At 43.4% G+C, this 27501-nt stretch overlaps 1 protein-coding gene across 5 annotated transcripts in view; it reads right to left on the reverse strand.

The window, feature by feature from the left end:
- Positions 1-1841: 1841 nt before the first annotated feature.
- The window catches only part of LRRC8D (leucine rich repeat containing 8 VRAC subunit D), a 101810-nt gene continuing 76150 nt past the window's right edge, over positions 1842-27501 (reverse strand). For all 5 annotated transcript variants that reach the window (XM_040407119.1, XM_040407117.1, XM_040407120.1 and 2 more), the window contains one exon: positions 1842-4775. In XM_040407119.1, the coding sequence (XP_040263053.1) occupies positions 2215-4773 (2559 nt within the window). In that variant the 5' untranslated portion in view covers positions 4774-4775 and the 3' untranslated portion in view covers positions 1842-2214. The remainder of the gene's footprint in view (positions 4776-27501) is intronic.

Below are 27501 nucleotides of genomic sequence, written 5' to 3' on the forward strand. Positions count from 1 at the left end.
AAAACGGGATTTATGCAGACTGCACCATGTGCAGCCACCTGTAGGGCCTCTTCACATGGTGTGTTTTACGAAGCAATTTTGTAGTGGACAACCATGTCTAAAGTTTGCCAAAAAACCACTAGCAGCAGCGTCCTTTCTGCCTCCCATTCATTTCAATGGGAAGCATCTTTTCTCAGAGCAGCTATAAGTCGCTGCTCTGCAATCCTCAGCATTGAGATGTACTGGAGGGCGAAAGGGTGCGGCCGCAGACAGGTTTTCTCTGGAATTTCAGCACGGCTCTGCACACCAAAGTTACACTGTAAACGCCGCCGTGTGAAAAGACCCTTAGGGTACGGCCACAAGGTCAGGTTTTTGCATGCAGGTTTGGAAGCCAAAACCAGAAGTTATTAAATAAAAATAAAAAAAAAGAAGAGAAGTCGTATCTGTCCTTTATACTCTATTTCCTTTTATGATCAGCTCTTGATTTTGGATTCCTAAACTGCATCAGGAAACCTGACCATGCGGCCTTAGAGTCCATTCACACATCCGTAGTGCATTGCGGATCCGCAATACACCCGGCCGGCACCCCTATAGAACTGCCTATTCTTGTCTGCAATTGCGGACAAGAATAGAACATGTTCTATTTTTTTCGGGAGCCGCGGACAGGAAGATCGGCGGCACGCTCCGGAAATGTGGATGCGGAGAGCACATAGTGTGCTCTCCGCATCCATTCCGTCCCCATAGAGAATGAATGGGTCCGTACCAGTTACGCAATTTGCGGATGTGTGAATGGAGCCTTACTCTAAGAGTTTTTGGGATAAGATTTTAAGGCTCATCTGCCTGCAAGACTTTCATCCAAAGCGAGAAGTGGATCCATCAGGAAAGAGAAGAATAAGTCCTTCTTTTATATTTACGATTCCTGTCGAATCATCTTCTGACTTTGGCCTCATGCAAACGACCGTGCAGTTTCTTGCGGTCCGCAAACCCGCAAAAAAACGGAAGCCGCCCGTGTTGCCTTCCGCAATTTGCGGAACGGAAGCCGGCAATATAAATGCCTATTCTTGTCCACAAAGCGCGGACAAGAATAGGACATGCTATTTTTTTTTAACGGGGCCGCGGAACGGAGCCACTGATGGGGACTGCACACTGAGTGCTGTCCGCGTCTTTTGCGGCCCCATTGAAGTGAATGGGTCCTAAAAGGCAGCTCGGATGCGGACCCAAACAACGGTCGTGTGCATGAGGCCTTTGGCAAAAAGTCCTGCAGGCAGAGCTGCCACAAAATCTCATCCAAAAAAACTGTGTGGCCGTACCCTAAGAGTAGTCGATGCAATCGTTTTCGGTATTAATTATCAGATCATCCAATATACCTTAACCTAAAATGATAGTATGGACATTTCTTAGATTTACCTTCCCTTCACTTATACAAAGTCGGAGAAAGATTTTTTTTTTTCTTCCCGATGAATTTTTAAGCTTGTTGTTAGTTTTATAAAGAGTCATCCATATGAGGTGTTTTTATCCTTGTACACATGGCATATTATAGATCCATACAACCTTTGAGATGCACAGAGCTGAATACGGCACCTACAGAATTATATGGACCATAGTATACCTGCACAGGTCTCAGATTTCATTTCAGAAAAACATGCATTATACAATGGTATATGGAGGCATCACACCACAGCATAAAGTAATACAGAGAAATGACCCCTATCTGATGGAGAATGTTCAGAAATATATATGTATATTACACACACTTACATTTGTACCTAGTGTCCCTCTGTACAGGTTCAAGCTGATGTACGTATAAAATCTACATTTTAGGTATCTATTTTTTTATTTTTGCCAAAGAAAAGAAAAGAGACTTTATAACTAAAGATTTAATAGGCATCTGATCTATAAACATGTAGGCATACAGGTAAGTCGTAAACATCCAGATAGGAATATGTTCAGATCACATAAGAAAACAAAAAAACCTTTTTATTTTCTAATATCTGCAAAATATATAAATTGATTGAATTACGGGAATATACCTGCATCGATTAAGACAATTATTTGCTTTGCTATTGAACAACGGAAACTCTGTAAGTGAACTGATACTGTCCAAAAAAAAAACGTTTACTTGTTTTGAGCAAAGTAGATTGCCCCATTTTTTTCAGCAAAACACTTTATAAGTCTTGCACTTGGACAAAAAAAAAAAAATATATATCTGTCAAAATCTCTGCTCTGTACATAGCCTTAAATAACCCCATTAGCAAAAGATGCATTGGTGTCTAGGTTTAATGCATCCTTCACCTCCGATGGTAATGCATCAAAAAGATGGTCTTCGACCACAAGCCCGGTTTTCTTGAGGAGACGGCAGTAAATGATTTGAGAAGGCAAGCGATCTAGGCAATTTCCTTTTAACTCTAGATGCGTCAGTTGTACTAAATGTCCTATCTTCTCTGGTAATGCTGTAATACAGTTCTGACCCAAGCATAAAGTTCTTAGCTTGATGCATTTAAATAGTGTCTTTGGCAAGATGTCCACTTTATTCCCTGTAACGTACAAGTACTGAAGGTTCTGAAGTAAGCCAATCTCGAGAGGAATCGCACAAATACAATTGTAGCTCACATCCAGATGCCGCAGTTTCTGCAAGTGGAAGAGAGCTACGGGGAGCACCTCGAGTTTGTTGTTCGATAAATACAGGGACTCCAAATTTTTCACTTGCGAAATGGACTGAGGAATGCTGACTATTTTATTGTGCCACAGCTTCAAACAAGTCAGCCGTTTTAAGTGCTGAAAACTTATCACCTCTTCTATGGTACGGATGCTGTTCAGCTTAAGATCCAGCTCTTGCAGGTTGCTCAGACTGAATATAGCATGAGGGATTCTCTCTAATTCACAATTGTGGAGCTCCAACTCTGCAACATTCATCATCTTCTTAAGGCTATTTAGAACAACAAGCTTGGTGCCATCGTTGTGAATGACAAGCTTGGTCAGATGAGGAGCCACATCTGTGACGTTTGATGGAATTTTGGTCAAATTGCTCTTCACATAGAGAACCTTTAGATGTCTTAACTCTCTCAAAGAGTCCAATCCAATCATTTTATTATTCTCAGAGTTTAAATTACCCATCAAGTATAACTCCCGTAGATTTTTGAGCAAATAGACCCAGGCGGGTATTTCAGCCACATCAGTAAATTTCACGTGCAGGCACTTCAAGTTGTCTCTTAGAAAGCTAAAGGCAGTCTGTTCGACCTTTGCAGGACAGTGGTAAAGATGCAGCTCTTGAAGAGCAGTCATTTGAGAAATTTTTGCAGGGATTTTAGCCTCTGGAATAAGTTCAAGTCTTAGAACCTCAAGATCAGTAAGCTCAAACACAGCATCGGGTACTCCAGAAAGCATGAACAGATGTAGCTCCTGTTTGTCCTGCGCGTTGCGAGAAATGTGCTGCCTAAGTTTTTCAAAGGTCCACTCGTGGTTCAGACTAATCGCACGCAATTTGTTTTCACTAACTTCAGACAAGAAGACACCAAAGCGCTTGGAGTATAGCTGATCGTATTGGTCCACCATATGTAGAAGAAATGCAAAATCATTTTTAACATCTGGAATGTCACTGAAACTACTTTCCTCTCTCACTTTTTCAAATGAATATTCCTTCAAAGGTCGTCTAAAAAGCCAAAACAAGGTATATACACAGACAAAGCCATAAACACAAATGAGGGCAATGTAGCTGATGAGAAGCTTTTTTAGCATAAAAGCCATGTTATGAGTGCATTCAAAGTCTGTATATCCCGTAAGGTGCTCCACATTTGGGGTGCAAACATGTTTGAAACTAATTGCAGTTACAAAAGTCAAGGTGTAACACAGAATGAAGATAAACTTCACTGTCTTGACCGCTGTTTGGACTACATAAAGTTTATAAATTAAATCACTGTCTTCAACATGAGTACGAAATTTCCGAACTTTTTCAAAAAGGGCTTTTGCTTGCTCTCCATCCTTTTTGTCTAAGATGGTCATTCCAGGCACCTCTCCCACTGGTTTGTCTGCCGAGAACTTTAATCCAGATTTACTGATCATTGGAGTACTGGGGCTTGGACTTCCCTCTTCACTGCTATTTGAGAGATGTTTTCGGAGTGATTGAGCACTGGTTAGCCTCTGTTTATTTTCTTCCGAGTCCTCGCATGCGGTCTCGGACAGAGCTTTTGTTGTCCAAGGAGATTCAAAGCACTTTCCAAGTATGGAGACGAAATGTTCAATTTTTGAGCAAGTCTTTGGATATTTGAACCAGAAGTTGCTGCTGACCATTAATATAATCGTATGAATAAGTGCAAGGTATGGGAAATATTTGGAGTACCATGGAAGTGCCACGTGATAGCACATTTGGTTGATGAATACATATTGTTGATAATCCAGATTTGTTTTTCTTCCTCCAGGGCTGCTTGCCATTTTATTAAGATCCGGAATTAAAGGAGTTGGATTAATCAAAGTGTCCGTTTGTGTTCTCAAATGTGTCTCAAGTTTAGGTGAGGTACTTAGCCATTCTTTACCAGACTCTGTAGTAGTTTCAAGTTGAGAAGACCCTTGCGGTTTGTTCTCTCCATCTCTGCTTGCTGGAGGTGTTAAACATACTGCGGATTCTAACTTTGGTAAGCAAACAACCTGATCTTTGGTTATTTGCATGGTGCCAGCAAAGATGGCAACCATGAGCATGACCACCGCCAAATAATCCATAAACACGTCCCACCATGGTTTCAGAATCCGGTAAGTGGGCTGTATGTCATTAAGTGATGCTACTTCTGAAAGGGTGAACATTCCTGCAAAAAAAAGCAAAACAAAGTCAAGTTAGCAAATTATTTACACGTATTATTATTGCTCTACCACAATGGAGACACATAATATTTCAGCAATATCTGGAGATAAATACAGCAACAATAAGCTTTGTTATTGGGTGTCCGCCCTCCCCAGGAGAGGTGGGAGTTTTTAAAAGAGTTAGACTCAACAAAAAATTAATTCAAAAATATTCCAAACTAATAATATATATATATATATATATATATATATACACACACACACACACACACACACACTCTTGATGAGCTTCAAGAGGTAGTCCCCTGAAATGGTTTTCACTTCACAGGTGTGCCCTGTCAGGTTTAATAAGTGGGATTTCTTGCCTTATAAATGGGGTTGGGACCATCAGTTGCGTTGAGGAGAAGTCAGGTGGATACACAGCTGATAGTCCTACTGAATAGACTGTTAGCTGCTTTTTTTTCTTGCCATAATACAAATTCTAACAGTCTATTCAGTAGGACTATCAGCTGTGTATCCACCTGACTTCTCCTCAACGCAACTGATGGTCCCAACCCCATTTATAAGGCAAGAAATCCCACTTATTAAACCTGACAGGGCACATCTGTGAAGTGAAAACCATTTCAGGGGACTACCTCTTGAAGCTCATCAAGAGAATGCCAAGAGTGTGCAAAGCAGTAATCAAAGCAAAAAGGTGGCTACTTTGAAGAACCTAGAATATGACATATTTTCAGTTGTTTCACACTTGTCGGTTATGTATATAATTCCACATGTGTTAATTCATAGTTTTGATGCCTTCAGTGTGAATCTACAATTTTCATAGTCATGAAAATAAAGAAAACTCTTTGAATGAGAAGGGGTGTCCAAACTTTTGGTCTGTACTGTATATATGTGTATATATATATATATATATATATATATATATATATATACACATACACACACACACACTATAATTATAATGTAATTTCTAGTTGTTTTTTTATGAAGCATGTTTCTAGAGTCTTTCATGCAACATCTCTGACGTCTCCGGTCATGCCCAGCGCTGCTAACGTCACATTCACACAAAAAGAAGTACTATTACATTTTAATTATAGCATAATAATTCAGAAGGATTACCACTTCTTTATTGACAGCCACAATATTTTGCAGGTTTGAGTTTATGCTGCTGGGGGTTGTGCAACATCGGCAGTGCTGGGCATGATACCAGTCATTAGAGATATTGTATGCACTGAGAGAAGTGGCCTTTTTAGAATACCCTGTTTCCCCGAAAATAAGACAGTGTCTTATATTAATTTTTGCTCCCAAAGATTCGCTAGGTCTTATTTTCAGGGATGTCTTATTTTTCCATGAAGAAGAATGGCACAGGGGTATCGGGGTGGGGAGGTGGATCACTTAAAATGACACAGGGGGATCAGAAGGGGGAATCAAAATGGCACAGGAGAATCAGAGGGGGGGATTACTGTACCATTTTAGTACCCCCTTCTGATCCTCCTGTGTCATTTTAAATGATCCCCCTCCCCACCCTGATCCCCCTGTGTCATTTTAAATGATCCCCCTCCCCTGTGCCAGTGGATTACCGTATTTAGTCTCCCCCCCCCCCCACCTTCCATCAGATATCCCCCCCCCCCCTCCCACCTGTCACCCCTGTGTGTCCGTGCCAGCCAAGTTGTGAGTCAGCCAGACTCCGTCAGGGCAGAGCAAGCAGCGGGCGGAAGAAGGCGGCAGCTTGTCCTGGCGGCGGCGCGGGCTCTCTGATTTAAAGAGACCTCGCACCACCTGCGCTGCGGCCAGTGAGCTGCGTGGCGGCGCCCGTAGGGTCCAGAGGAGTCAGGCGCCTTACGGTACCGTAGCTTCGGGGGCCTTATATTCTGGGGTGGCTTTATTAAAGGGGAGGCCTTATTTTCGGGGGATGTTTTATTATCGTGGATGCCTTATTTTCAGGGGATGTCTTATTATCGGGGAGGTCTTATTTTCGGGGGGATGCCTTATATTACAGCGAGAGGCAAAACTAGAAGTAGGTCTTATTTTCGGGGGATGTCTTATTTTCGGGGGAAACACGGTAGGAGTACTTCCCTAAAGACTTTTTTTTCCCTTTTTTTTAATTAGTTATATTTAAACTTTTTTGTGGGAGTAAACCCTTTAATCCGTGAAAAATAAGGGCTTTTACTGGTGATAGCTCCTCTTTTAGGCTACTTTCACACCTGCATTCGGGTGTCCGCTCGTGAGCTCCGTTTGAAGGGGCTCACAAGCGGCCCTGAACGCAACCGTCCAGCCCTAATGCATTCTCAGTGGACGCGGATCCGCTGAGAATGCATCAGTCTGCCAGCGTTCAGCCTCCGCTCCGCTCAGCGAGCGGACACCTGAACGCTGCTTGCAGCGTTCGGGTGTCCGCCTGGCCGTGCGGAGGCAAGCGGATCCGTCCAGACTTACAATGGAAGTCAATGGGGACGGCTCCGCTTGAAGATGACACCATATGGCTCAATCTTCAAACGGATCCGTCCCCCATTGACTTTCAATGTAAAGTCTGGACGGATCCGTTCAGGCTACTTTCAGACTTAGTTTTTTTTTTTTCAAACTATAATGCAGACGGATCCGTTCTGAACGGATCCAAACGTCTGCATTATAGGAGCGGATCCGTCTGAGCAGACATCAGACGGACCCGCTCTGAACGCTAGTGTGAAAGTAGCCTAAAGGGGTTGTCAAAGTTTTTTTTTCTAGGGCAGTGAAAGTATTAAAATAATTAAAGAAAAAATCTTAGGCTACACATGACAGTAAAAACGTCACACAATCGCTTAAGAACAATGGCAGTCTATGGGGTTAGTTGTACTTTTTCATGGACTGGCAGCCTCCATACAATTAAAAGGAAACCGGTTTAGTCAGCTGTTTCTCAGAAAGGCATCAGTGAAAAAATAAAATGCCATTAAAAACGTACAGATTTGCTATATTTTTTTTTTTCACGTGAGGCACATTTATCAAGACTGTCGTATCCATACGCCAGTCTTGATCTCCCGACACTGGCAAGACATACGCCTAATTTCTTAAGAGGCAGATGCCTCTTAATAAATAAGACGCATCTCTGCTCTGCTGAGCTCTAGATACTGAAGTTTACGCCAGCTGCAGGCTAGTGTAGACTTTAGCTATAGTAAATGCAGCGGGCGACGCAAAGCCTCATCCCCTCCCACTAACCCCCCCCGCCCCATTTTCTCAAGTGCACATAATAATGGCATAAAGTGTTTAATAAATGTCCATGCTATGGCTGAAGTATCAGGGAGCACGGAAGCAGAGGTGGAGGTTTGGAACGATGTGCCTTCGCTGCCTTTAAGGGGGTTGCCCGGAATTTTTCTATTGATGACCTATCCTCAGGATCAGGTTGTCGGGGGTCCGACACCCAGCAACACAGCCGATGAGCTGTTTGAGGAGACGACGTGCACAGTGCACAGGTGGCGTCTCCAATCTCTCTTCCTTTCCGCTGCTGCTGTCCCATAGACATACAGCAGTGAGCAGGAAGAGAAAAGGGAGATGGCACATGTGCACTGCGCATGCAGTCTCCTCAAAAAGCTGATCGGCGGTGGTGCCGGGTGTCGGACCCCCACCGATCTGATATTGATGACCTATCCTGAGGATAGGTCATCAATGGAAAAAGCACGGATGACCCCTTTAACGAGAAAAAAAAAAAAATATTAACTCCAAAAATCCCTTTAAAGAGGACCTTTCATGGTATTGTATTAAAGGGGTTATCCCATCATAGACAATGGGAGCCTATCGCTAGGATATGTCCCCATTGTCTGATAGGTGCGGGTCCCAACGCTGGGACCCGCACCTACAAGCAGAACGGAGCGGAGAAACTTGAGGAGGGCGCACTGCGCATGCGAAGCCGCCCCCTCCATTAATTTCTATGGAGCCGCCGAAAATTTCCGTCGGCCCCATAGAAATTAATGGGAGCGGTGGCCGCGCATGCGCGGTGCGCTCCCATTCACTTCAATGGGAGAGGCGGAGAGCTGCGCCTGTTGGTGGACAGACCCCGGGAAACCTGAGGTCCTCCAGCCACAACTCTCCCCGGCTCCGTTCTCCTTGTAGGTGCGGGTCCCAGCGGTGGGACCCGCACCTATCAGACAATGGGGGCATATCCTAGCGATATGCCCCCATTGCCTAAGATGGGATAACCCCTTTAATGAAGATAAATACCTTTACTTGCGGGGTACCCCCCACTGATGCTGCCACACTGCCTGATTTTTTTAAAATATCGCTCTATTAACATACTTAGTGGGAAAACTACAGGGGGGCACAGCGGGGCGTAGGAGTGATATTTAAAAAAAAAAAAACAGGCAGGGTGGCAGCATCAGCAGCAGGGGGTACCCCGCAAGGAAAGTTATTTATCTAAATTAATAAAAAAAAAACATGAAAGGTCCTCTTTAAGTATGCTCATGCTTAAGCTAAAATTATATACAAAACATCAGTGTAAGGGCTCGTTCACACGACAGTTTGTGTCCCGTTCACGTATTGCGGGCCGCATTTGTGGATCTGCAATACACGGGCATCGTTATGTTGTCATTCCGCATTACGGACCCATTCATGTCAATGAGTCCGCAAATCCGGAGATGCGGAACGGAAGCACGGAACCGAACACTACGGAAGCACTACGGAGTGCATCCTGGGGTTCCGTTCCGTGCCTCCGCACCGCAAAAAAGATAGAGAATGTTCTATCTTTTTGCGGAACGGAGGGATCGCAGACCCATTCAAGTGAATGGGTCTGTGATCCCCATGCGCCTGCCCCACGGAAGGTGCCCGTGCATTGTGGACTGCAATTTGCTGTTTACAGCACGGACACGGGCCACCAACGGTCGTGTTAACGAGCCCTAAGGATAGATTCACAAACAGCAGATTTGTTACAAAAATGAAAAACCAGTCCCAGTCATCGGAATGGGGTTGTTTTGACGACAAACCCATGGATTTATGCAAAGTGCATTCAGACGTATAAAACGGTCTCAAAAATTTCTGCAATACATATGCATTCATTATTCATTTCTGTACAGCAATAATTAGATAGATGTGCTCCACGTCAGGCTCCTTCACACTTGGCAGGGCCCTTACATTTTACTGTTGTCTTTTTAAGCAGTTGAGCATTACAAGAAAGTGAAGATGCCAAATGCCTCTCCAATGCCAACTGCTGATGAGACATCTGCCTACACTTGGAATATCAGCCATCGGTGGACCCATCCTTCTCTTTTCCATAAGAAATAGAAAAGATTGCGCCGTCTCTCAGATTTCCGTTAATGACTTTTGAGCAATGGTTGTCAGGCATGCTGGTTATCCCCCCAAAATGGCCTGACATCAGATCAGACTCTCACCTATCTACCTAGGTGAAAGACACATTTTTTCCGGCATGAAATTAATTCCACATGAAACCATCAATTACGACAAGAACACATTTTAATTTGAAATATAGGAGACTGTTTTCGGGTAGGCAAAGGGATTCAGATTAATGGTTATGTTCAGCACATTTGAAATGTTAATGCACTGGATGGTAATGTATTTTGACCTCTAAAAAGAGCAAAACCCAGTGTGTGGGCACCGATAAAAGCTTTACTGTTCTGCTGTGTGGAATGAGAGGTGGGCCCCATACAGAAATGTCCTCAGCCGTTCTTTGTCCGGATTTAAATATGAATGAACGAAAGTGGCCTACGTAGCCAGTGACAAAGGAAATCTCCATCTCTCCAGACAAGACCAGCGGAAAGATATTTCTAATAATTTTAGCCCCACATGCTTTTGAAAACATTTTAATACCAACGCTCAGATTCTGGCGCTGACACTGGGTAGTTCATGCCAAGCGCTGTTATAACTCATGGCACGAGGATGGTGGAGACGCCAAAGATGTGCCTGCATCATCCACAGCATGAGTGGATGATGCGGATGATACAGTGGATATAAAAAGTCTACACACCCCTGTTAAAATGTCAGGTTTCTGTGATGTAAAAAAAAATTAGACAAAGATAAATCATTTCAGAACTTTTTCCACCTTTAATGTGATCTATAAACTGTACCACTCAATTGAAAAACAAACTGAAATCTTTTAGGTGGAGGGAACAAAAAAAAAACTAATAATTTGGTTGCATAAGTGTGCACACCCTCTTATAAGTGCAGTATTCAGAATTAAGCAATCACATTCAAAATCATGGTAAATAGGAGTCAGCATACACCTGCCATCACTTAAAGTGCCTCTGATTAACCCCAAATAAAGTTCAGCTGCTCTAGTTGGTCTTTCCTGAAATTGTCTTAGTCACATCCCACAGCAAAAGCCATGGTCCACAGAGAGCTTCCAAAGCATCAGAGGGATCTCATTGCTAAAAGGTATCAGTCAGGAGAAGGGTACAAAAGAATTCCCAAGGGATTAGATATACCATGGAACACAGTGAAGACAGTCGTCATCATCAAGTGGAGAAAATATGGCACAACAGTGACATTACAAAGAACTGGACGTCCCTCCAAAATTGATGAAAAGACTAGAAGAAAACTGGTCTGGGAGGCGACCAAGAGGCCTACAGCAAGATTAAAGGAGCTGCAGGAATATCTGGCAAGTACTGGCTGTGTGGTACATGTGACAACAATCTCCCGTATTCTTCATATGTCTGGGCTATGGGGTAGAGTGGCAAGACGAAAGCCTTTTCTTACGAAGAAAAACATCCAAACCAATCTACATTTTGCAAAAATACATCTGAAGTCTCCCAAAAGCATGTGGGAAAAGGTGTTATGGTCTGATGAAACCAAGGTTGAACTTTTTGGCCATAATTCCAAAATATATTTTTGGCCCCAAAACAACAATGCACATCACCAAAAGAACACCATACCCACAGTAAAGCATGGTGGTGGCAGCATCATGCCAAGGGGCTGTTTTTCTTCAGCTGGAACTGGGGCCTTAGTTAAGCTAGAGGGAATTATGAACAGTTCCAAATAGGAACTTCATCTTTCAGCATGACAACAACCCAAAGCATACATCCAAATCAACAAAGGAATGGCTTCACCAGAAGAAGATTAAAGTTTTGGAATGGCCCATCACAGAAACCTGACATTTTAACAGGGGTGTGTAGACTTTTTATATGCACTGTATATGTTAAGGGTAATTTCACACTCCGTTGTTTTTGAAGGAGGTTTTGAGGATGATTTTCTTGCAGATTTTCCACCCAAAGCCAAAAGTGGATTCGAAAGAAATCAGAAATATAAAGGAAGGACCTGGACATTTCCTTCCTGCTGGATACACTTCTGGCGTTGGACGAAAAATCTGCATGAAAAGCTTCCCCCAAAATCTCTTCCAAATAACTCAGTGTGAGACTACCCTAATGTCTCATTCACACGTCAGTGATTCATTCGTGAAGCTGTCTGTGAAGGATCAGTGTTGGGTCAGTGTGTCTGTTTTTTGCTCTCCGTGTGTCATCTGTGTTTTACTGACCTGCACAGCTGAAAATGAATTTTCACAGCATTTCCTCCTAATGGTCCATTAAACATGGATGCCATCCGTGGTGCTTCCGTGTTTTTCACGGACTCAGACAATGGGTGTGATCATCAGTGAGCACGGACATATTACAGGTGAAACTCGAAAAATTTGAATATCGTGCAAAATTCATTTATTTCAGTAATGCCGCTTAAAAGGTAAACTAATATATGAGACTCATTACATGCAAAGCGAGATATTTCAAGTCTTTGTTATAATTTGGATGATTATGGCTTACAGCTTATGAAACCCCAAAGTCACAATTTTGAGGTACCCTTTGCTCAGGGGGTATGGACTAATTAGCTGACTAGAGTGTAACACTTTGAGCCTAGAATATTGAACCTTTTCAAAAAATTAAAATTTTAAGCTGCATTACGGCAATTCCTTTTAATTTGCATTACTGAAATAAATGAACTTTTGCACGATATTCAAAAATTATCACCTGCAGAGCATGCATCTGTGCTAAAACCACCTGTAACATCCCAGAGTTATGTTACTAAACTCTTTTACCCCGCTACAATCTGTTAAGTGTATCTGCATTGTCATCCTGTGTAATTTAACATCACATCCTCACAAATGTGCATATTCAAAACCGGTTACATATATTTGCTGTAATTTCCATGTACACCAGCAGGTGGCAGCAATGTTTAGCAAAGCCTTAGTAACAGTTTAGCATATCTAGATTGGAATAGTATATTCCAGTTTAGCTCTCCCCTCTTTGAGGAGGTGTGGAATGTTCCCACATCCTGCCTCATGGGGAGGAGAAGGAAGTTTAGTTAGTGTGCCAGCTACCCCTGCTAGGGGAAGGCTGCGCTGGTAGGAGCTCCCAGAAATAAGGATCCCAAGCCAGGATATGTCTCGGCTGAGACCAAAGATCACCATCCCCAGACTGAGCCCTCAGCCTCAGTGCTGGTAGAAAGCAAGCAGCACCTCCAGAACTATAGATCTCCAGGACGAAACATTCCCTGCGAGCGGAACTGTGAGTAACTATCCAAAGACCAGGAGAAGCCGAATTCCTCCTCAGCCAGCCCATATCAAGCAGAAGATAGAGCAGTAGACAGATTCCTGCCATATTCTCCAGGCACATAGTATAGAAGCAGAAGAGACCATACATTGCCAAATACCTGCTGGGACCTAAGAGACTAATGCTGTATCTCGTATGGATTCAAGCTGCATTCAGTAAAGACAAGTTGGATTATTATTACAAGTCTGGATCTCATTTACTACTACTAAAATCCTCAGTTACTCCTACTAGCAACACTCATTTATTGCAAGTGAGCCAGGAGTCCAGCCGTACCAAGGAGGGAGACACCGTTGACACTACATAGAGACATTATCCCCACTCTTGCATTCCTCACCTGGTACGTGAGTTGCAACACCTTAAAAGGGCCCTGAGACTGTACCCTGCGCACGCTGCAATTGGCGTCACGAACAAACTATAGACTATTATACACATATCCTGACCCACTGCATAATTGGCATCCGTGTAACCGTACCACGGTCCGGCTCATTGCACACCCACCCCGGGTCTGTGCTAAAACACTGATGTGTGAATATACACTTTAAAATAAATAGGAAAGCGTGCCGTCTGTGAAGAACACATATAGCGCATGTCCGTGAATCACTTACGTGTGAATGGGGTTTTAACCTAACACACTACTGCAATTGCCAGCATTACATATAACTTCGATCCCACTTGTTTAACAAATATTGACAGCAGCGTCTAAGTGGATAGACGCAGGGAGAGGGCTCTGTCACCCCATCGCAGCTCCCGCAATAAGACCTCATGATGAATGCTGTGATAACAAAATCCCCCAAAATTTTGCAGAATAGCAGTTTTTTTTCTCATTTTCCCACCCCCAAAAAAAAGTTTAAATTGTTTCTGCAATACATTATATGTATTCCAAAAGGTTGGCATAAAAAAAAATTGCAACTGACCCAGCAAAGAAAAAAACAAAAACAAGCCATCATATGACAACGTCGATGGAAAAATAAAGAGGTTATGGCTGTTGAGACGCGGTGATGAAAAAACGTTAAAAAAAACACTGACCCTCAAGCGTCAAGATAGCTGTCCTCAAGCTGTTAACAGATGGGCCGTTACTTTATTTTCCAGCGACTTGTCTTGCCTGTTCCTTTTCTCGTTATGTTACTTTGTGAACTATCCTAAATGTCCAACATATACACACGCTGTCAAATTTGCCATTAACTCAAAATATCAATGAAGATGCCAACGTATCTGTAGTATGCCATACCAACCCTAACCGCAGCAACAATCAACTGCCACGCTGGACGTCATGATGCAGCCGTGTGCATGTGCTGTGCATCCAGACCACATCTACTGGAAACTGCACGAACACCAGTCTTTCCTTACAGCTTTAGGTCCCATACACGACCAAAACACTGGCACCAGCAGTGTGCGCTCTGCATCCCGGTGCAGACGCAGTGACTACAATGGGTCCACGATCCAGAAGATGTGGCAAAAGATAGGACATGTCCTATCTTTTGTAGCATGGGACCCGAAAGCCTTTCCGTGTGCTTCTGGGTCCTTGCCTCCGCACTGCAAAAGAAAGGACATGTCCTACCTTTCGCTGCATCTTTCAGATTGTGAGCCCGTTGAGGTCAATGGGTCTGCACTGCTATTTGGAGTGCACGTGGCCAGTGCCCGTGTTTTGTGGACCAGCAGTTTGCACTCCACAGCACGGGCACAGTGGCCCCACAGTCTTGTGAATGGGGCCTTAAGGGTCCTTTACATGGGCCAAGAATCACATAGATTATCGCTAACAAGCGTTACTATGATGATCGCGCGGCGTAAATGGGCCGCCGTTTACCTGACAAACGAGCTAAGATAAGATAGCAGGCACAGCAGCGGTTATGGAGTCCAGTATCTAAGGGGGCCCCATCTCTAGTGATATATAGGGATAACTGAAGTGTGCTGTGACCTGACTGGTTTATTTCTGTACATCACCATGCATATCATACTATTGCGGTATCACTGTGAGCCTTATTGCTGTGACATCACTGTGAAAAATTATCCCTGAGCGTACAGATAATGATCCTCTATCCTCAGGATAGGTGATCATTATCAGATGCCGGGAATAGTACCCCCGCCGATCAGCTGTTTCAGGGAGCCGCTGCGTTCCCATCTCCCAGCAACTTTCCAAGCACAGAACGGCAAAATAGGCCAATATTATTTACTGGATAAACACTTTAAAGGAAAACAACATCATTTTAGAGCCATGGGGTGAAGATGTATGCCAGTTGTCTGGTGTAAACACATTGAGCAATAGGGTGTTCAGAAAGAGTACCTGTTCCACTTCTTCTGACATAAAAGTTGGGTAAAGTAGGCGAGACGGAGTGAGACTTTCTTTTTTTAAATTAAAATTTTCTTCCACTTGTAATTTGCCCTACAACTCACTGGGGGAGGAGTGGGAAAGGCTACTTGGCCTTCTGAGGTCTGTGTAGGCCTCTGCCTGACAGCAGCCCATTCCTGGCAACTCTATATTCTGAGTGCCAGAGTTTTTTGGTTTTTTTAGGCAATTGTCTTAGGTACGGTCTCATTTTTTGCAGGACGAGATGACGGTTTGATTGGTACTATCTTGGGCGGCATATGCCTTTTTGATCGCTTAGTGTTGCACTTTTTGTGATGTAAGGTGACAAAAAAAATGCCTTTTTTACACAGTTTTTATTATTATTATTTTTTACGGGTTTAGATCATGTGATATTTTATAGAGCCGGTCATTACGGATGCGGCAATACCCAATTTGTCTGTTTTTCATATTTTTTCTACAATTTTGTGTTTTATTTGGGGAAATTTTATTTATTTATTTTTAACTTGAAACTGTTTTTTTTTTTTTATTATGAAAAACACTATTTTTTACTTTTTATTTTTGTCCCACTCTGGGACTTTAGGGGTCTGATCCCCTCCGCAATGCATTACAATACATCCTGTATTGTAATGCATTGACTGTCAGCTTTTGTGCAGACAGCCTGCCTGTGAGGCCTAGCCCGTACCCTCCACAAACCCTCTGCATGCCGCAGTCCGCTTTGACCGTGGCAAACAAGGGGGTTAATACCCGCCCGATCAGCCCGCCGTACATGTACAGCGCTGGTCTTTAAGTCACGTCGACCAGCGTCGTACATGTACGGCGGAGGTCCTTAAGGGGTTAAAGGAAATGTGCCACCAAGAATATTTTCTGCCCGTAAAACCAGATAGCGACATCTCTATTTAGGCTACTTTCACACCAGCGTTTTCCCTTTCCGCTATTGAGATCCATCATAGGATCTCAATAGCAGGGGAAAACACTCCAGTTTTGTCCCCATTCATTGTCAATGGGGACAAAACAGAACTAAAGAACTTTTTGTTTCATTGAGTTCCCATGACGCACACAAAAGCGCAGCAAGCAGCGTTTGAGTGCGTCTGGGATGCGGAGCAAGACGGATCCGTGTTGACTTACAATGCAAGTCAATGGAGACGGATCCTTTTTCTCGGATACAAAAGAAAATGGATCCGTCCCCCATTGACTTACAATGGTTTTAGAGATGGAACAGTCTTGGCAATGTTAAAGATAATACAACCGTATTTTATGTTTGCTGAACATGATTATGGGGGCGGCCATCTTGTTGAGCTGCTCTTAACAGCATTTACAAAGCAATGGACCATAGACACAATGGTCAGGAGGGGACCCCATTGACTTGTATGGGAGTTTTCTAGGCATGCTCTGTGACCTGTGCAGAGGTCATTATACAAGGAAAGAATAGAGAAGCTTTGACAATCGCCTATTGTGAATGGTGCATCATGTCTTATCCATACACAGAGGTAATATCATTACAGGCAGGATTAGAAGGACAGATGAGCAGGTAACTGCAGTAAAGTGATCTGTACAGACCAAAAAGTGGTGACTGTTATTCGGCTTAGTGGCCAATGCGAAAACTGCAGGATTTTATGGTTTTTGTTTAAATATAGATATTGACAAATTAAAAAAAATCACCACCAAAACACAAAAACGTGATTTAAATAATAGATTATTTTCTGATGACACATTCCCTTTAACGACATTTACAGTTTTGTATAACTAGTATATCATATACAGGATGTTGAATCTGGCAGATAATTCTTTTCTAGGTAGTGTACCCAAGTGTTAGTGACAGCTGACAGTGTTAGGAAAGCAGGAGCGAGAATGTATCACGTCTGCCCTCTCATTTACACTATACACAACACTCAAGCTGTGTGCAGGATGCAGACATGTCCCGTCCTGTATTAATCCCGGTGATTATGGAACTGACCACATGAGAACGCATGCCGCACCAGGCCCCTCGTCAGCTCTGACTGTCACAAATGAAAGGTCAGAAGAGCTGACGACAAGGCATTATACATTGTGTGTAAGCATAATAATGGTGCTGACAGTTATTCTAGACCATGCTGTGTAAGAAACTAGACAAGTAAGGGTACTTTCACACGAGCGTTTTTGTTTTCCGGTATTGAGTTCCGTCCTTGGGTCTCTATACCGGAAAAAAACTGACCAGTTTTATCCTAATGCATTCTGAATGGAAAGCATTCGTTCAGTATGCATCAGGATGTCTTCAGTTCAGTCCCTCTTACGTTTTTTGACCGGAGAAAATACTGCAGCATGCTGCAGTTTTCTCTCCGGCCAAAAATCCTGAACACTTGCCGGAATGCCTGATCCGGCATTAACTTTCATTGAAATGCAAAATGGATCCGTTCTTTCAGTCTGCGCATGCGCAGACCATTAAATCTGTGAAAAAAATAAATACCAGATCAGTTTTTCCGGATGACAACCAGAAAGACGGATCCGGTATTGCAATGCATTTGTGAGACGGATCTGCATCCTGATCAGTCTCACAAATGCATCCGTTTGCATCCAGATTGCCGGATCCGGCAGGCAGTTCTGGCAACGGAACTGCCTGCCGGAATCCTCTGCCGCAAGTGTGAAAATACCCTTAAATAACGTCTACAAGTATAAACATTAAAAATACTTCGCTAATGGTTGAAACATTTTTGCAATCACCCCAATTTGAATATCCTAAAGAACACACATTCCCCAGTCCTCTCAGCCCAGATTTTTAGGCTCTAGAGTGGGAAAAGTGTCAACTTGTTAAACTATAAAACTGATGACCCTTGGCCTATAAAATAAGAAAGTGAAGTACCACCCAAAAGCTTCTTGTTGTTGGAGGGGTTTTCCAGGACTTCGATATTGATGACCAATTCGTAGGTCATCAATATCAAAATCGATAGAGGTACCGCTTCCAGCACCCCCACAGGTCAGCTGCTTAGGGTAGCTGCCGGTGGAGGAAACTATGACGCAGAAGGCTCCACACACTGTGTAGTGGCCGTGCTGGGTACTACAGCTCAGCTCCCATTCAAGTGAATGGGAGCTGAGAAGCAGTATGTCAGTGCCGAAAACTGAGCTGGGTGTGGAGTCTCCCATACACTGTCTAGTTTCCGATGTAGGACGCTGCCCCCAACAGCTAATCTGTGGGGGTGCTGGGTGTTGGTTTTCCACCGATTTGATACTGATTGCCTGTCCTAAGAATTGGTCATCGATATCAAAGTCCAAGAAAATCTAATGCGTTTCTATCCCCGACATTGTTCCGCAAAATCGATTTATCTAGCAGGCAGTAATATGCGGATATGCACCAAACTCACCTCCCAGCCTTTTCCATTCACAAATTATAGGCCTCATAGTGTGTATTTATTCATAAAACTTATATATAGCACCAACATATCCAACAGCGCTGTACAGAAATTGTCCTTATATACATTCATCTCTGCTCCAAACAGGGCCACAATCTAATCTTTCTATTGTGCAAAAGTAGTACAGCATAAAAGACCCTATATACACGTTATTCCTCGCCCGATGCAGTCCACAACGAATTTACAATAAGTAAAAAAAACGTAACACCCTGAGCAGCTTTCATATGCAGAAATACTTCAGCAATGGGCAGGGTGGTTGTGCCTCTGTCATTTAGTTAATCAAGTATTAAACCCTAAGTAATGGACTTAAAGGGGTTGCGACACTAATATAAATGCATCCCGCCCAATAGGTATTGCCGTTCTATTACTTTCCCTAAATACCACAATTGATCAAAACTGCCTTATTCTACAGTCATTAGCCTACCTATGTGGCAAATCTGATCGATATTCAGTTGCTGTAGGTTACATCCTGCATTGGAGGCCTACAGGACGCAGGAAGCCTCATTGGTGTGAGGAGCGGTAATGTCACATGATCTGCTGTCAGGACACATCTCGCTGCCATGAGGCATGATGGGACAGCAGTCACATGACAAACAAGGAAGTAGGCTTCAAACATGGGGGATAAGAGAAAACTGCAGATGAGGTACATTTGGAAGAAAAAAAAAATGAAAAAAAAAACTATGCAGGGAGGAATAGGAGCTACAGTAACTGAAAAATAAACTTTACAGTGAAACGTAGTTTATGGCACAAACCCTTTAAATTAGCAGACCACCACAGGTCAAATACAAGAGATCTTGAAATAAGTACAGACGCTGTAATCTTCTTGTGCTAAGCGGAGATTAGCGAAAAGCATTAAAACCCGAGAACATAAAAAGGAACCGTTAATAGTTGTCCATGTTCCTACAGGCAAAGTAACATAGGGACTCTGCCGAATTACTCAAGCAAATGAAACGACACCATCGTTCACATTTCTGTTCATTTTGTGCAAATTCATCTGGAGAAATATGAAGACATTTTGTAGATCAAAGCAATACTGCCAAACCCAGACAACCACCCCTGTCCTGCTAATCTAAAGGTGGATTCTCATAGGGTTTTACGATGATCTCCGTTCAGTCCTGGAGAACCACAGGGGTCCCGGACGTATTACAGCCATATGAATCCTGCCTATGTAGGCAGATCAGTCTTTCAGGGTTGTCACTTGGCTTTGCCACAAACAGATGAAATAAGAAAACACTTAGGAGAAAGTTTCAACAATAGGACAACCTTGGTTGAATTCTTCAATGCTCCCAAGATAAGTCGGGGAACCAGTCGCAGACATTTTTGCTACATCCTGTCATTATGCCGTAACTGTAATAGCAAGATTAAATTAACCAGATTTACTTCCATTTCCACCATATTCGTGGCAGGATTAGCACCAATGCTTTTAGACACTTATCAAAAATTTGTGCCAAAAGACGAGGGTCCAGCTTTACTAATCCTAAAGATGGGGTAATCGTAGGGCTGTATTACACTGAGGGATTAAGCAGGCGACTGTCAGGAAGGAACTAATGCCATCGATTGTCCCCATACAGAATCATGATTTGTCAGTAGCAGAGCGTAATAAACCGACAATCTGCTGCCGCCAAACGATTTTTCTGACTGCATATTCGGCTGCACATTTACACAGGAAAATCAGATTCCTACGAACTTGTTTGCGATGATGCGGCTGACCCTGTGCCAGTGTAATACAGCCCTAGACTGGCTGTCTACACTTGCACACAATTAGGGCTTATTCACACGGCCGTGTGAAGCCCGTGCCCGTATTGCAGACTGCATTTGCAGATCCGCAATACACGGGTCCCGTTCCGTGGCCATTCCGCATCACGGATGCAGACCCATTCATTTTAATGGGTCCGCAAATCCGAAGATACGGAACGGAACACTACGGAAGCACTACGGAGTGCTTTGAGGTTCCGTTCCATGCTTCCGCACCGCAAAAAAAGATAGAGCTTGCTCTATCTTTTTTGCGGAACGGAGGGATCGCAGACCCATTCAAGTGAATGGGGCCGTGATCCTTATGCGGCTGCCACGCGGCAGGTGCCCGTGCTCAGCGGTCCACAGCACGGGCTTCATTACACTCCGGATCCGGAAAAACGCAAGTGTACTGAAAGCATTTGAAGACGGAACCGTCTTCCAAATGCTTTCAGTGTTACTATGGCACCCAGGACGCTATTAAAGTCCTGGTTGCCAAAGTAGGAGCGGGGGAGCGGTATACTTACAGTCCGTGTGGCTCCCCGGGCGCTCCAGAATGACGTCAGAGCGCCCCATGCGCATGGATGACGTGATCCATGCGCTTGGGGCGCCCTGACGTCACTCTGGAGCGCCCGGGGAGCCGCACGGACGGTAAGTATACTGCTCCCCCGCTCCCCACTACACTTTACCATGGCTGCCGGGACTTTAGCGTCCCAGCAGCCATGGTAACCATTCAGAAAAAGCGAAATGTCGGCTCCGGCTATGCGCCGAAACGACGTTTAGCTTAAGGCCGGATCCGGATCAATGCCTTCCAATGGGCATTAATTCCGGATCCGGCATTGCGGCAAGTGTTCCGGATTTTTGCCCGGAGCAAAACGACGGAACTCTATGCCGGAAGACAAGAACGCAAGTGTGAAAGAGCCCTTAGATCATAAATGTGGTGCAGGGATAGACACTTTTCTCTGACTCTATACCAACTATTGGTTGTCTTGCTTTGAGACAGATTATCATGCCAGAATTGTTGCGCCAAATGGTGCACCTTAAGCCCACCCCATTTCCCGGTGAAGCTTCACCCTTTTCTACTAAGCCTTACCCCTCGTCAAGCATGTGAGAAAAACAATGTAGAAACTAGATGCACCAAATTGTGACACTTTTTAGACAGATATTTGGTGCAGACACATTAGTAAATCTGGGCCTAAATGTTTCTGGCATGTCTGAAGCTTTTTCAAAATTGCCTTGACAAGGAGGTGAGGTTTAGAGAAAAGATAACATGCGCCAAAAAAATGCATCAACATTTTGGCACACAATTGGTATAAACCAAGACAACAAATAGGTGGTGTAAAATTAGACAAACAAGTCTAAAAACATGCCAGATTTATCACACAGCATAAGCCACTATGATAAGTTTGGCGCATTTTTCAGACCGTCATGGCTTCCAGGCTTCTGACCAACAGTGAGACTTTCAGGCCTCTTTTATACCTACAGTAATGAGCCCAGAATCTGATACACCTGGGTTTGCCTTGGGCTTGTGATATAGTTGTACTGGAGTGGGGGGAGGAATGGCAGATCTCTCTACAAATCTAACTAGCATTCCATAAAAATCCAGCCCATAAAACACTTTAGAAAAACGTGTCTAAGCAGACTACTCTTTTCTGAAAGTACCCAGCTTTCCTGGATTCTTTTACATCACCCATCTGAGCATTCTGGGAGAGATATACATCCCCTCCAGTACTTTTCCAGACACCATGTTACAGTACATACATCAGTTCACCTCTGTCCTACACGTAGCCTCAACAAGCAATATGCAAGATCATTTCGCATTGCTGCATATTCATTTTTTATGCTTTCCTTGTGCCCACAGCAAACATCACTTAGACTGATGTGATGCTATATCTTGCCATTCATTACATAAATTCTTGGCAGGGTCTGATAAAGCACTATCCCAATATCGGGTACAAAATTATGTTTGATTTTTATCTCATCTTAAAGTCAAGAAACCATTTTGCAATTAGAGCCAAAGCCAGTGAAGACAATCAATACTAATTCCCACGGAGCTGAAACAGAAGCTGTTCAACATCATCAAAATATATGAGGATAAACAGCCCAATTACACAAAGCGCCACAAAAATCCTCAGATAACTGGTGAAGATGCATATACGGTACCCTACGTGGAAACTGCAACAACCATATCATCAATATTTATATATTTGAAATTATCAGAGACAAGTCACAAACCCTTTAAAAAGAGTCATCTCATTTCAGAAAGTGGCATTACGCAGAGAAAGTTAATACATGCCACTTACTAATATATTGTGATTGTCCATATTGCCTCCTTTTCTGGCTTGATTCATTTTTCCACCACACACTGTCCGTATCCAAGGGTTACGACCATCCTGTAATACAGCAGTGGTGGTCGTGACTGCACGATGTAGAAAACAGGAGCCGGCCTCTCTGGTGGACGGGACTGTGGGAGTGCGCATAGGCATGCATGCACAGCAACTCCCATCTTGACCACCTCGTATCTGCACTGCAGCAGTGGCCGAAATGAGCAATGTATAATGTGATGGAAAAATGAATCCAGCCAGCAAAGGAGGCAATATGGACAATCACAGTACATTAGTAAGTGCCTTGTAATAACTTTCTCTACATGATGAAAGCCATTTGCCTAGGTGAGACAACCCCTATAAAATAAGTTATTCCCCAAAAATGGTGGCATACTACCAGTGATTGGTGGAGGTCCAATCTCTGGGGCGTCAAGGAGCCTGAGAATAAATGGGTCGCAGCAATGATTTAGCGTTGTGCCTCCTTCAGTGTATTCCCTTTGCACAGTAGTGCTCCCCGTCATCCGCTTTGCAGGCGACTGTAGCACAGTCCCTTTCAAGTGTAGCACCGATGCACGTAGAAAACCATGAAGGGGCCACGGCATTAAATTAATGATGTAGCCCTTTCGCTCTGGAATTCGGTGGTAGACCGCCACAATCACAAATGTGATTGACATCAAAAGTCAGACTTCTGCAATCACAAAGTGATGGCATAGCCTAACATTATGTTTCCCCTTTAAGAGATGGGAATGACCCTTTAAAAAGGGATTTGGGGGAGTGAGGAATCTTCATAAAGGGCTGAAAGGTAAGGGTATTAAAGTGTAACCGTCATGTTTTCATTAAAAAAAAAATCTATTATAGCATATGTTACTGCTGCAGCAGCATTATGCACAAAGCAATCTTTAGTTTCTTCGCATACCACTGTTTTACTTAAGTTTTTCTCTTAAAGCTGTTTAAACATTTACAATATATGAGGACCTTCTCAAGATGGCTCCTCTGCCAGTTCTCGGAGGCCAAAACTGCTTTCCCTCACTTCCCATACACACTTGCTGTAGCCAGCAGCTCCCTGCCAGTTTTTGTGCCCAGTATGTTAAAACCGAGCATCGGTACAGGGAGGAGGAGATGCCGGGGGGGGTCTCCTTCTCCCTAGCGGTGCCGTGGTCCAATCGCAGAGGAGAGAGTCACAGCCAGTTTGAGTGCAATTGGACCGTGGCACACCTAGGGAGACGGAGATGCCCGTGGAGAAACCCTGGCATCTCCTCCTCCCTGTACCGATGCTCAGTATTAGCATACTGGGTGCGAAAACTGCAGGGGGGCGCAGGGGGGCACAGTGGGGCATTTCAAAAAATGAACAAGGATGGCAGAATGACTGAAGGGTACCCCGCAAGTAAAGGTACTTGATTAAACATAAAAATGTCATGAAAGGTCCTCTTTAACCCCTTCAACCCAGGCCCTGTTTTCACCTTCCTGCCCAGGCCATTTTTTGCAAATCTGACATGTGTCACTTTATGTGGCGATAACTTAAAATGCTTTTACTTATACAGGCCATTCTGGAGATTGTTTTCTCGTCACATATTGTACTTCAGGACAGTGGTAAAAATAAGTTAAAAAAAAACATTTTTATTCATAAAAAAATACCAAATTTACCAATAATTTTGAAAAATTAGCAAATTTCCAAATTTTAATTTCTTTACTTTTATATTAGATAGTAATACCTTCAAAATAGTAATTACTTTACATTCCCCATATTTCTATTCCATGTTTGGATCATTTTGAAAATGACATTTTCATTTTTTTGGGGACGTTAGAAGGCTTAGAAGTTTGAAAGTAAATCTTGAAATTTTTCGGAAAATTTCCAAAACACACTTTTTAAGGACCAGTTCAGCTCTGAAGTCACTTTGAGGCTTACATAATAGAAACCACCCAAAAATGACGCCATTTTAGAAACTACACCCCTCAAGGTATACAAAACTGATTTTACAAACTTTGTTAACCCTTTAGGTGTTCCACAAGAAATTGATGGAAAATGGAGATGAAATTTCAGAATTTCACTTTTTTGGCAGATTTTACATTTTAATCCATTTTTTCCAGTAGCAAAGCAGGGTTAACAGCCAAATAAAACTCAATATTTATGACCCTGATTCTGCGGTTTACAGAAACACCCCACATGTGATCGTAAACTGCTGTACGGGCACACGGCAGGGCGCAGAAGGAAAGGAACGCCATATGGTTTTTGGAAGGCAAATTTAGCTGAACTGGTTTTTAGATGCCATGTCCCATTTGAAGCCCCCCTGATGCACCCCTACAGTAGAAACTAAAAAAAGTGACCATATTTTGGAAACTACGGGATAAGGTGCCAGTTTTATTGGTACTATTTTGGGGTACATATGATTTTTAATTGCTCTATATTAAGTTTTTTGCGAGGCAAGGTAACAAAAAAATTGATGTTTTGGCACCGTTTTTTATTTTTACAGCGTTTACCTGAGGGATTAGGTCATGTGACTTATTTTTTATAGAGCAGATAGTTACGCACGTGGCAATACCTAATATGTCTACTTTTTCTCATTTATTTAAGTTTTACACAATAAGGCTACTTTCACACTAGCGTTCGGAGCGGATCCGTCTGATGTTTCATCAGACGGATCCGCTCCGATAATGCAGACGTTCGCATCCGTTCAGAACGGAGGCGTCTGCATTAAAACTTAGAAAATTTTCTAAGTGTGAAAGTTGTCTGAGCGGATCCGTCCAGACTTTACATTGAAAGTCAATGGGGAACGGATCCGCTTGAAGATTGAGCCATATTGTGTCATCTTCAAGCGGATCCGTCCCCATTGACTTCCATTATAAGTCTGGACGGATCCGCTCGCCTCCGCACGGCCAGGCGGACACCCGAACGCTGCAAGCAGCGTTCAGGTGTCCGCTCACTGAGCGGAGCGGAGGCTGAGCGATGGCAGGCGGATGCATTCTCAGCGGATCCGCCTCCACTGAGAATGCATTGGGGCCAGACGGATGCGTTCGGGACCGCTCGTGAGCCCCTTCAAACGGAGCGCACGAGCGGACACCCGAACGCTAGTGTGAAAGTAGCCTAATAGCAGTTGCGAAGCAAAATAATTATCATATTTTAGTGTCTCCATAGTCTGAGAGCCATAGCTTTTTTTATTTTTTGACCGATTCTCTCAGGTAGGGTCTCATTTTTTGCGGGATGAGGTGACGGTCTGACTGGTACTATTTTGGGGGGCATACACCTTTTTTGATTACTTGCAATTTTTGTGATGCAATGTGACAAAAATGTTTTTTTTTTTACGGTGTTCATCTGTGTGGTTAGGTCATGTAATATTTTTATAGAGCTGGTTGTTACGGACGTGGCATTACCTAATATGTATATTTTTTTATGTATTTCACTTTAGCACATAATAGCAGTTTTGAAACAAATTGATGTTTTAGTGTCTCCATGTTCTGAGAGCTATATATTTTTTTATTATTTTGGGCGATTGTCTTAGGTAGGGGCTCATTTTTTGCGGGATGAGGTGACTGTTTTATTGATACCATTTTAGGGGGCATACGCCTTTTTGATCGCTTGGTGTTGCACTTTTTGTGATGTAAGGTGACAAAAATAGCTTTTTTTTTTACACTGTTTTTATTTTTTTATGGTGTTTATCGGACAGGGTGGATCATGTGATATATTTATAGAGCCGGTCATTGCGGACGCGGCGATACCTAATATGTGTGGGTTGTTTTGTTTTTTAGTTTTTTTATTATAAAATAAGGGGAAAGGGACTTTTTTCTTTTTTACTTTATTCATTTTATTATTTTATAAATTTTATTAAAAACACTTTTTTTTACTTTATTTAGGACATTCACTTTTGGGGGTCTGATCCCCTCTGCAATGCATTACAATACATCTGTATTGTAATGCATTGCCTGTTAGTGTATGACACTGAGTCATACACTAACAGGTTGCCTAGGAGACGCAGCCTGAGGCTGGATCTCCTCGGCACCCGTAGAAGGCAGGTCCCGATGCCGTGCAAGGCATTGGGCAGCCTCTGCACGGCATCGGGCTACCTTGTGTCGCAGCGGGTCCCCACCACAGCAGCGCGGGGACTCGATGCGATCGTTCACCTGACACAAACCTCTTCTATGTCGCGGTCAGCGTGGACCGCGGCATAGAAGAGGTTAATCCGCCGGCATCGGCTTTTACAGCGTTGCCGGCAGATACAGCAGGGGCTCGGCTACAACGGACTGCCTGGCCCCTGCAGTGATCGCGTGCACACCGCTCCGATTCCCGCGCGATCACTATGACGTACTATTACGTCAAATTGCGGGAACTCAGTAGTTCCCATGACGTACTAGTACGTCAAAAGGTCGGGAAGGGGTTAAGCTGGACCTCAACATCAAGGCAATCATGCCGAGGATTTCTGAACAGAATTCACAGACTGCTATTCGAACACACAGAACATCTAAGATGTGATCATACAATA

Source organism: Bufo bufo, chromosome 9 (assembly GCF_905171765.1).
Source record: "Bufo bufo chromosome 9, aBufBuf1.1, whole genome shotgun sequence".
Taxonomy (NCBI): domain Eukaryota; kingdom Metazoa; phylum Chordata; class Amphibia; order Anura; family Bufonidae; genus Bufo; species Bufo bufo.